A 12,130-nucleotide genomic window follows, 5' to 3' on the forward strand; every position below is an offset into this window, starting at 1 on the left:
GGCCGCCGGCTCCTGGCGGCGTAACCTTGGCCGCTCGCGAGTCGCGAATCGGGCAGGTGGGAGGCACCTGCGGCCCGGGCCCGGGCAGCCGCGGCCCGGAGTCTCCGGGCGGGAGGGGGTTGCCGAGCGCCGGCGGCGCAGGCCCGGCTGACCGTCTCGGCCGCTCGAGCCCTCGAGGCGGCCCCGCCTGGGCGCCGCGCGGCAGGGTCCGGGCCCCGGGGGCTCGGTGAACTCGGCGGCCCGCCCGGCCCCCGCCCGCCCCCCGGCGCCGCCACTCACCGAAGAAGCCCTGCACGATGCCCAGCGGGTGGCTGAGCCAATCCTCCCCACAGGGCATCTCGCCGACGGGCCGGAGCCGGCGCGGCCCGGGCGTCCCGCGCGCCTCTGCTCCTCGTCGGGGGCTCGGCCGCTCCTCGCCCGCGCCCTCCCACGCAGGGGAAGCCTCGCGGCACGGGCCGCCCGGCCTCCCCGCGCCTCAGGGAACGGCGGCGGCGGCGGCGGCTGTGAGGCGCTGCCGGCGACTGGCAGGCGGCGCGTGCGGGCCCCCAGCCTCCACTTCGCACAATGGCGGGAAATAGGCGCCGCCGCCGCCGACCGCGCTGCCGGCGACCTGGGTGGAGCTCGTGCGGGGAGGGGCGGCGGGAGCGCGCGGCGCGGCCCCGCGGCGGGGAGGCGGGGCGGCCTTGCTCCGGGGAGGGGGGCGGGGCTCGGCGGGGCGGGGCCGCGGCGGCGACGCGGCGGCAGGGCGGTCGCCATCTTGGAGACGGGCGAGGGGAAGGGCAGGGTTGGCCTCGCGAGTCTGCCGCGTGGTTACTTGAGGGCTGCATTTTGCTAGGGGTCCCTCTGCAGACTCGGAAGGAGAAATTCCCGAAGTCTGGTTTGTCTGTTTATAGTGGCGAGGCCTTGCGCAGGTTGGAGACCTCAACAGTCCAAAAGCACAAGCGCAAAGAGACCTCAAAGTTATCTCTGGGCAAAATTAGAAGGTAACGTTGCCTCTGGTGTCTGCCCACCTCGTCCCGCCTCTTGGTGTTTTTTTTGTTTTGTTTTGTTTGGCCAATGGCAACTCTTTTGTTTGGTTCCGTGCTAGAAACCCTCTGTAGTGATTTTCCTCCCCTGGATCAAGTCTTCCCTCGACTGGATCAAAACAGTGGTATCTGTACACAGAAAAGATCTGGTTAATAGTAACCTTTGATGAGGAAATTTGGAAAATATCCCAGTTCTGTAATGAAACAGCCCCTAGATCTGGAATATATCGGAGAAAAACCTCCCTCTCATAACCTGAAATACAGCGTATTAACAGAAGGATGATCTGAATGCGATCATCTCCACTCCCTAAAAAGTGGGGAGCTGGAGAACTGAACTCAGATCTCAAGCCCTCCTTAGGGCAAAAGGGTTTATTTTGTATCTGTCACTGTGAACTAATTACATTCCTCTGAATCTGGTGGTCAAGGCTGGTTGAATCCCCAGATACGGAAACTGAAGCTATGGAGACCTGATCACGCAGGGCCTTCTGTACTGGCATCCACAGATATCTGTTCCTGGAACCAATTCCCTGCAATTGATACCAGGGAATGACTGTGATTGGTATATTATACTATACATCTGGCTCTTGTGAGTTTGGGTGAGCTGAGAAAATGGTTTCAAATCTTTGGCATTACTACTTCTTTCATTCATTCATTTAGCAGAGAAGGGCTCGAGATTCCTGGTATTGAATAGAGAAATCTCCTATTTAGCTTTGTGGCCAGTAAAATGCAAATTAAATGTATGTCATGGACATCTGCTTTTAAATTATAATTTCAATTTGCTGTATATGAAATTGCAGCTGGACACCAATTCAGCAGTGGCTAAGAACACTTCAGCTTTTGGTTTCTCCCTCTGTAGTCAGTGATTTGTAGACAATTGTTCAGATTTAACTTTAAGAGACACTGTGATCCTACTGAAATGTAATTACTTTATAATGTGAATAATTTCACCCTCTAATTTTCCTGTTTTGACACTACTAATGAGTGGTTATGAAAACTTAAAAGGCCAAGGGAAGGTCCTTAAGAGTACTTCTCTATGGCAAGATTTATTTTCCCACTGCTGTCAATCACACTTCCCCCACTCTCAAGTCTGTATTTTTAAGAAGGGCATTAAAGGACTTCTGTGATGGTCCAATGGTTAAGAATTTGTCTCCCAGTGCAGGGGACCCAGGTTGATCCTTCATGGGGAAACTAAAACTCCACATGCTGAGGGGCAGCTAAGCTGGTGGGCTACAACTACTGAGCCCATGTACTCTAGAGCCTGTGTTCCACAACGAGAGAAGCCCCCATGGACTGCAAAAAAGACCCACTGCCTTCATGTTATGTACAGTTCAGTGAGAGACTTACGACTGAATAATTATCCATTTACAACCATGATAGATACCAGGAAAGAAAAAGTGAAGTTCTGTAAAAGGAATGAATAGCACCATCTAGTCTAGAGAGGGAGGGTTTTGGGGGAAGGATCCTTCAGGGATTTCCTGAAAATGTGACATTTTCCACTAGGACTTGAAAGATAAATAAGAGTTAGCTAGGTGAAAAGCGTGAGGGAAAATTATTCCAAGTCTTAAGGCAAGGAAAACAAAAACTTGAATAGAAAATTAAGAGTCACAATTTATGTCATGACAAAGCTCTCAAGAGTATTTAACAGCATAATAATGTTAAATTAGAATATTTATCTAAGCAACATTATAATTCAACTTTAGGAAGCTAAGGGGATGAGGATGTATAGGATTCATATATGTGATAGGATAAATAAGATTTAAACCTCATCTTAAACCTGGAAAGTCAACACATAATTCAAAGGAGGAAAAAAGGAAAACTCAGAAGTGACAATATAATGTTAATTTGAAAATACAGAAATACTGAAACAATCAGCAGAAAGAATTGAATGTTGTTGCCTCCAGGATGGGGTAAAAGTTTCTTGTAAACATTTGCTTATTTTCTATGTACTTAGCATGAATTCAGCCTCAGCTGCACTGGAATTTCCACTGGATTATGAGATCTTTGAAGCAGTGATTTTGGTATTTTTATGCTGTATTGTTCCCAAGTACCTAGAACAGTGTCTGATGTCATAGATGTGCAATAAATAGTTGCTGAATGGATAATGCATACTTTCCATTAATTGCCTAAATCTCCTTTCTAAATAGACGCATTGAGCATTTTTTAATTAATTAATAAATTATAATTTTGGCTGCTCTGGGTCTTCATTGTGGCGGGCGGGGCCCTTCTCTAGTTGAGGTGTGTGGTCTCATCGTGGTGGCTTCTCTTGTGGTAGAGCACAGGCCCTAGCGTGTGCAGGGTCAGTGACTGTGGCTGCCCAGTGGCACTTGGACTCTTCCTGGAACAGGTTTCAAACCTGTGCCCCTGCATTGGCAAGCGGCTTCTTAACCACTTCCCCAGGGAAGTCACATCAGGTATTTTATATACATTATTTTCCTAAAGTCCTTTGTCGTATTCTGATCTGGTTTGTTGCCCTCTACTTCTGGTGCAAAACTGTCTTCTTAGGGTCTCCCACCACCATTATCCTAAAGATTCTCTTCTTTAGGTTCATCTTTTCATTGAGACTTCAAAAAAATATGTTTTCTCCTTTCAGGGTTGTGGAAAGTTTGTCCTGCGAAGAACTGCATTTCCTAGCTACGAAGTGTAGGGGAAGTTTGTTGCCTGGCTAGGAACTACATTTCCCAGGCTTCTTTGATGCTAGGCAGGGATATATGACTAGGTTTACCAAAGCAGCCAAGGGAAAGTGTATCTGGAACTTCCACTTCAATTTCTTAAGAATTTGGCCTTGGATATGTTCTTTGTTCTTTCCTGATGGATGGGGTGGTGATGTCTAGAATGACCTTGTGCTAAAGCCAGCCTAGATTTTCATATGAACATTGCATTCTGAGATAGCTTTTTTTTTTTTTTTTACAGCTGCTAGCATTACTGTAAATAATACAGAAATTATTTTCAGAAGTGATGTGCTACCGTAACAAAGACAAAATGCATAACGTGGCTCTAGTTTAGTGCTTGGATAGTGGATGACAATAGATGAAAGACAAAATGCCCCCGGGAATGCAGAAGATCATTTATTTGGGCTGTTGGCAATAGAGAGAACACACATTCAGGAGAGGTGTTTTTTTTTGCACTGGGTCTGTGTTGCTGTACATGAAGTTTCTCTAGTTGCAGGGAGTGGGGACTACTCTGTAGTTGTGCTGAGCAGGCTTCTCACTGTGGTGGTGACTTCTTTTGTTACAGAGCACAGGCTCTAGGGTACGTGAGCTCAATAGTTGTGGCGCTCAGGCTTACTTGCCCCAAGGCATGTGGAATCTTCTAGGCCCGGGGATGAACCCACATCCCCTGCAATGGCAGGGAGATTTTTAACCTCTGGACCACCCGTGACCTCCCTCAGGAACATTTTAAAGAGTTAAAATTGGAGATTTTATAAAAGAGTCACTGAGGATGGGGTCAGTCTTATTTTGGTAAGTGCAAGAGCCTCCTTTACAGTTAGCCCTTTCTTAGAAAACAAAAGGGAGGAGTAATTTTCTTTATTTTTTGACCATGCTGTATGGCTTGCAGGATCTTAGTTTCCTGACCAGGGATTGAACCTAGGCCCCTGCAGTGAAAGCACCAAATGCTAACCACTGGACCGCCAGGGAATTTCCAAGGAGGCATTTCTAACCATCCCTATTTTCTGGGGAGTGAGGGAAACAAATAGGAAAGTTGGCACGTACCAATCCATTGCTCTACTGTCAGAGGATATGGGTCAGAGTTCTATTGTTAAATGCAGTCTGGCCATTGTTTGTGTGTTCAGTCTCCCAGATGTATTGTGCAAACCACATATGTAATTTAAAAGTTAAATTTTAAAAAGTAAAAAGAAACAAGTAACACTTTTTTTTTTTTTTAATGAGCTGACTTTCTGGATACATTTAAAAGGATAAATAGTCCTTTCAATCAGAGAAGGCAATGGCACCTCACTCCAGTACTCTTGCCTGGAAAATCCCATGGATGGAGGAGCCTGTTAGGCTGCAGTCCATGGGGTTGCTAGGAATTGGACACGACTGAGCGACTTCACTTTCACTTTTCACTTTCATGCATTGGAGAAGGAAATGGCAACCCACTCCACTATTCTTGCCTGGAAAATCCCAGGGACGGGGGAGCCTGGTGGGCTGCCATCTGTGGGGTCGCACAGAGTCAGACATGACTGAAGCGACTTAGCAGCAGCAGCAGCAGCAGTCCTTTCAATGGAGAGAAAAAGAATAGACATTGCTCTGGCACAGAGTGGTAACACTAATTTTAATAATATATTTAACCCAATATGGATTTCCCTTGTGTCTCAGCTGGTAAAGAATCTGCCTGCAATGTGGGAGACCTGGGTTCGATCCCTAGGTTGAGAAGATCCCCTGGAGAAGGGAAAGGCTACCCACTCCATCGTTCAAGCTGGTTTTAGAAAAGGCAGAGGAACCGGAGATCAAATTGACAACATCCGCTGGATCATTGAAAAAGCAAGAGAGTTTCAGAAAAACATCTATTTCTGCTTTATTGACTATGCCAAAGCCTTTGACTGTGTGGATCACAATAAACTGTGGAAAATTCTGAAAGAGATGGGAATACCAGACCACCTGACCTGCCTCTTGAGAAACCCATATGCAGGTCAGGAAGCAACAGCTAGAACTGGACATGGAACAACAGACTGGTTCCAAATAGGAAAAGGAGTACGTCAAGGCTGTATATTGTCACCCTGCTTATTTAATTTCTATGCAGAGTACATCATGAGAAACGCTGGGCTGGAAGAAGCACAAGATGGAATCAAGATTGCCGGGAGAAATATCAATAACCTCAGATATGCAGATGACACCACCCTTATGGCAGAAAGTGAAGAGGAACTAAAAGGCCTCTTGATGAAAGTGAAAGAGATGAGTGAAAAGTTGGCTTAAAGCTCAACATTCAGAAAACTAAGATCATGGCATCTGGTCCCATCACTTCATGGGAAATAGATGGGGAAACAGTGGAAACAGTGTCAGACTTTATTTTTTGGGCTCCAGAATCACTGCAGATGGTGATTGCAGCCATGAAATTAAAAGACGCTCACTCCTTGGAAGGAAAGTTATGACCAACCTAGATAGCATATTAAAAAGCAGAGATATTACTTTGTCAACAAAGTCCGTCTAGTCAAGGCTATAGTTTTTCCAGTGGTCATGTATGGGTGTGAGAGTTGGACTGTGAAGAAAGCTGAGTGCCGAAAATTGATGCTTTTGAACTGTGGAGTTGGAGAAGACTCTTGAGAGTCCCTTGGACTGCAAAGAGATCTAACCAGTCCAACCTAAAGGAGACCAGTCCTGGGTGTTCATTGGAAGGACTGATGCTGAGGCTGAAACTCCAATACGTTGGCCACCTCATGCGAAGAGTTGACTCATTGGAAAAGACCCTGATGCTGGGAGGGATTGGGGGCAGGAGGAGAAGGGGACAACAGAGGATGAGATGGCTGGATGGCATCACTGACTCGATGGACATGATTTTGAGTGAACTCCAGGAGTTGGTGATGGACAGGGAGGCCTGGTGTGCTGCGATTCATGGGGTTGCAGAGTTGGACACTACTAATTGACTGAACTGAACTGAACCCACTCTATTATTCTGGCCTGGAGAATTCCATGGACTGTATAGTCCATGGAGTCACAAAGAGTCAGACACGACTGAGTGACTTTTACTTTCACTTTAACCCAACATATAAAAATATTGTAATCTGTACAAATAATCCATGTGAAGACTATTATCTTTTTTTAATCTAATTCATCAAAATCCAGAGTGTATTATATACTGATAGCACATCTCAATTCAAATAGCCACATTTCTAATATTTAGTAACCACAGCTGGGCACAGCTACAAAATCAGGAGATCTGTAAGCACAGGAGAAATTGGGGCTTTCCTGGATTGAAAAAAAAAAACAAAAACCAACAACAACGTGGTATTCAAACTCAAGGAGAATTTATTCAAAGGTGTTTTCAAGGATAGGTCCTTTAAGGCTTCTCAGGTAAACTAAAGAATCTAGCTTTGTAGCAAAGATCAGATCAGGATTGTAGCTTGGTTTTAAATGACCTCAAGTTAACCACCACTGAAAGTCACTCAGTCGTGAGCTACTCTTTTTGACCCCCATGGACTATACAGTCTGTAGAATTCTCTAGGCCAGAATACTGGAGTGGGTAGCCTTTCCCTTCGCCAAAGAATCTTCCTAACCCAGGGATCGAACCCAGGTCTCCTGCACTGCAGGCGGATTCTTCACTAGCTGAGCCACAAGGGAAGCCCAAGAATTCTGGAGTGGGTAAGCCTATCCCTTCTCCAGTGGATCTTCCCCAGCCAGGAATTGAACTGGGGTCTCCTGCATTGCAGGCAGATTCTTTACCAACTGAGCTATCAGGGAAGCCACAGTAACCACTGTTACGCTCAGAGAAAAAAGAGCTCAGGTCAGACACGGAAGTTACTTTACTGGAAACAGCAAACCAGGGGCTGGCCTGAAAGAGTCTGTAACTGTTCAAGCCTGAAAGCAAGTTTCAGGCTGCAAACTCATACCAACAGGAAGTAAACTGCCAAAGCTGTACTGCCCCTAACGAGGATGTACTTCCCAGTGCCACTTCACTTACGGCCTTAGATGACCACCATCAAGGAGAAGCCCCCCAGAGGGCAAAGCCAGGGCCAGTAAGGACTGTGGATGGGGGTGGGGGTTATTTACAGAGAACCAAACCAAAGACAGCCAGGACTAACCACAAATACTCTCCACTGTCAGGGCAGGGGTATTTTCAGTTTTTGTCTAGAAGGACTCAATCATTTCTACAAAACAGAGAGTACTGTGCTTTCCATTCCTCTTTGATTCCTAGCGGAAGTCTCCATTGCAGTTACCCTGTTGTTGCTCCACAACCATCTATTGAGTGTCTCGTAGTCATAGCTCCTGAGGAACCACATCCAGAATCACTGGGAAAAGCTGAGCTGCCCAGGATCCTGGACTTTTAAGCTGAAGGCAGCTGGTTGCCACCCTTGGGGCACGAGTATGTTCCATTTGGGAAGAAGGCTTGGTAAATGGTGGCCAGAGGGATAGACTGCCATGGCAATTATCATTTGCCCACCAAAACCTTCTTCCTCCATTGTTATAGGACTGTAGTCACCAGAATTGTGGTTACCCAAGTGTGGAGTGTTATTTCCCAGCTCTACTTGTACCCAAAGGGAGTGCCTTTTGTCGAAGTTCACACTAGTGGAATGTGACCCAAAGTGATGTGTGTTAACTTCTGTCTCATTTCTCTTAAGGGACATTTGGACTCTGTGGCGGTCCAGTGGCTAAGACTCCGTGCTTTCACTGCAGGGGCCATGGGTTGTATCCTGGTTGGGGAACTAAGATCCCACACACCTCACAGTTTGGCCAGAAAAACAACATGGGACATTTGTCTCTGAACTGAGCTCACCTCTTCTTATTGCCTTGGGGGGCAGCCTCAGAAGCGCTATGTTGAAGACAAAAGCTGGTCACCAACATGTACTCTTGTTTGAGTGAGAAAGGAACATCTGTTTGAACCATTGCATTTTTGGGTCTTTTTGTTAGGGAATGTGCTTGAATTCCCCTGTACACCTGTGTTGGATATCCTGTTACTTGCAGCCCATATAGGAAGACTTAGCCTTATTCCTTTATTTTTGGTGGTGCCCCTCCATCATATTCTTAGAAAGTCTGCTTGAGAGATAAATATTTTGGGAGCTGAATTTCTGTGCATCTGACCTGTTTTTATACTTCTGGAATCTGTATGGATCTTTGTCTCCTGTGCTCAGATGTGTTTTTTCAGCTATTGTGCTGAATACTGAAGCCCCCCCCCTACCCCCTACCCCCTTTTTTTTTAAGATTAAAAAAATTTTTTTTTTTTTGGCTGTGCTGGGTCTTCCTTGCTTTGCTCAGGCTTTCTGTAGTTGTGGTGAGTGGGGGCTACTTTTCTTTGCAGAGCACGGGCTTTAGGGGCGTGGCCTTCAGTCGTTGCAGCACAAGGGCTCAGCGGTTGCAGTGTGATGACTTAGTTGTTTCTCGGCTTGTGGAAGCTTCCTGGACCAGAGATTGAACTCTGTCCCAGGTGGTGTTAGTGGTAAAGAATCTGCTTGCCAATGCAGGAGACGAAAGAGACACGAGTTCAATCCCTGGGTCGAGATGATCCCCTGGAGAAGGAAATGGCAACCCACTCCACTATTCTTGCCTGGAGAATCCCTTGGACAGAGGAGCCTGGCTGGCTACAGTCCATGGGGTTGCAATGAGTTGGAGACTACTGAGTAACAGAGCACAGCAGTGTCACCAGGGAAGTCCGAAGATTTATTTTTTAATGGATCATTTTTAAAGTCTTTCCCGGATTTATTACAATATGGCTTCTGTTTTATGTTTTGATTTTTTAGCCATGAGGCATGTGGGATCTCGGCTTCCTGACCAGAGATCAAACCGGCACCCCCTGCATTGAAATGTGAAGTCTGAACCACTGGACTGCCAGGGGAGTCCCACTAAACTCTTTTAATTTGGAAACCGGTATCCTTCATTTCTGGATATAAATTTTTTTCTTGATGATTCCCTCCCCTGCATGTTCTGTCTTTTTTAGCAGAGCTCTTAAAATGCAAATACTGGTTTTTCTTGCCTGGTACTCTTAATTTTCTTAGGTTTCTCGCCTAGCTTCCATCTGTTTCTCTTTTTGTTTTCCTTTTTGAGAAAATTTCTCGTATTTATTTTCCTTATACTTACTTTCTTGTTTGTTCCCTAAATATTTCTTTTCTTTCTCGAACAGCACCCTGATCCTGTTTCTTGGTTGCAGATCCCTCTGAAGATATTACTGATAGATTTTTTAAAAGTCCCTGCCTTCCTGTGTGGGTTATTTCTTCTAAATTGCCATTTCCTGTTCCTTTTGTGGGTTATGTTTGGATCACTGTCTTTCAGGTTAATGACTTTTCTCAATCATGTGGTAAATAAACTTAAAGTGTGGGGACGGCCTCCCACCTGTGCTTCTTCTGATCACACCTGTCAGCCTGAATTAACACCCAGCATGTCACCTTGTATAGAAAGCAACACAAACCCTCCTCCAAAAGAATGGCCATTTCTGATATCGACAGAGCATGAGGCTCTCTGCCCACTACCCCCAACTTCCAAATCAGTCACATGTGAGCTGATGCCTCCTACATCTCGTTTTAAGCCCGGACTTCTTTCTTCAGTTTTAGAGCCATCTAATTGCTGGGTATCTCCATTTTTATGTTCCACTTTGTCCACCTGTTGCTCTGTGTTCCCTGAATCAGAAATTAGCACACTTTCCATCCAGTCTCCTGTGCCTCGTCTCCGTTTACCTGCCTTGCCAGGTGGACGTGAGTGTGGAAGAGAGGGCTGCTGCTCCCCAGGGTATGAACTGTCAGGACTCTGCTGGTCTGGCCATTCTTGTATCCCCCATGTCTGGCACAAGGGCAAGTTCACGTAATAGAATTTGCTGAAGGAATGCCTGAACAAAAAAGTGTGGGGACTAAAAAGGTGTTTGGGAGCTCAGAGCAGGTAAATGGGTCTGGTGGTTATTTTTTGTCTAGATGAGTTTATTTTTATATGAATCAGTTCAGTCGCTCAATCGTGTCTGACTCTTTGTGACCCCATGGACTGCAGCATACCAGGCTTCACTGTCCATTACCAACTCCCAGAGCTTGCTCAAACTCATGTCCATTGAGTCGGTGATGCCATCCAACCATCTCATCCTCTGTCATCCCCTTCTCCTCCTGCCTTCATTCTTTCCCAGCATCAGGGTCTTTTCTAATGAGTCAGTTCTTCACCTTAGGTGGCCAAAGTATTGGAGCTTCGGCTTCAGCATCCATCCTTCCAGTGAATATTCAGAACTGATTTCCTTTAGGATTGACTGGTTTGATCTCCTTGCAGTCCAAGGGACTCTCAAGAGTCTTCTCCAATACCACAGTTCAAAAGCATTAATTTGTATAAAAATATTTATACGAATATTTCATGGAAATGGGAATGTAGCAAGAGGGTCTGGGTAGTAGAATAAAAAATTGTAAGTGGAGATTCGTAGGTGTTTCTCTATTTACATCTGGGATCAGGCTTTCCCAACACTGGGCTCAGCATTGGCCCATTTCTGCTGCCCATATGCAGATGCACCCCTGGGCACACTTGGCGTTGCCCACAGGGCAGCAGGAGCAGTAGCTCTGATTTGCAGGAGGTGCATTTGCAGGAGCAAATACTAAGAGTGGGGGCAGGTGCAGGAACCACCAGAGGCTCACGAGCACTTAGGGTTCATTTTGAGCTGAGTTGAGGCTAGATGTCCAAATCAGTGGCTAAGAAGACATTTGGGCTAGTGGCAGGGGAATTCTGGGCTAGCTGATTGTGAGGTAAATTATGGGGTGATCTGCCTGGGCTTCCCAGTTAGCTCAGTGGTAAAGAACCTGCCTGCCAATGCCAGAGATGCAGGTTTGATCCCTGTGTCTGGAAGATCCTCTGGAGGAGGAAATGACAACCCACTCCAGTATTCTTGCCTGGAAAATTCCATGGACAGAAGAGCTTGGCGGGCTACAGTCCATGGCATTGCAAAGAGCCGGATACGACTGAACAACTGAGCACATCACATGCTGCCTGGGCTGTCTTACTGGGGAACCCTGATTTAATTATCTCTAGATGTTTGGCACCCCACTCCAGTACTCTTGCCTGGAAAATCCCATAGATGGAGGAGCCTGGTGGGCTGAAGTCCATGGGGTTGCGGAGGGTCGGACACGACTGAGTGACTTCACTTTCACTTTTCACTTTCATGCATTGGAGAAGGAAATGGCAACCCACTCCAGTGTTCTTGCCTGGAGAATCCCAGGGACTGCGGAGCCTGGTGGGCTGCCATCTATGGGGTCACACAGAGTCAGACACGACTGAAGTGAGTTAGCAGTAAGCAGATGTTTGTTCACATGACCCCAAGAAGAGTCTGCTAATCTCCTGCCAAGAGGTTGAAGACCTGGCATCTAGTGTTTTCGGAGCTAAGTGGAAAATTGGGCTGGGATTGTGGAAGAGAGTGTTTTATTATTCAGTATGTACATATTTGCTCCATCTTCCTCCTGTTTTGGGCTTCCCTGGTGACTCAGACAGTAAAGAATCTGC

The 12,130-nt window shown here is 46.5% G+C and overlaps 1 protein-coding gene across 3 annotated transcripts in view; it reads right to left on the minus strand.

Annotated features, from left to right (window-relative positions):
- The window catches only part of MCMBP (minichromosome maintenance complex binding protein), a 39,414-nt gene extending 38,793 nt beyond the window's left edge, over positions 1-621 (minus strand). For 2 of the 3 annotated variants that reach the window (XM_061403660.1, XM_061403661.1), the window contains exon 1: positions 280-481. In XM_061403660.1, the coding sequence (XP_061259644.1) occupies positions 280-337 (58 nt within the window). In that variant the 5' untranslated portion in view covers positions 338-481. Of the gene's footprint in view, positions 1-279 lie in introns of all 3 variants that reach the window. The other variant, XM_061403659.1, reaches the window with a different exon arrangement.
- Positions 622-12,130: the final 11,509 nt, after the last annotated feature.

Source organism: Bos javanicus, chromosome 26 (assembly GCF_032452875.1).
Source record: "Bos javanicus breed banteng chromosome 26, ARS-OSU_banteng_1.0, whole genome shotgun sequence".
Taxonomy (NCBI): domain Eukaryota; kingdom Metazoa; phylum Chordata; class Mammalia; order Artiodactyla; family Bovidae; genus Bos; species Bos javanicus.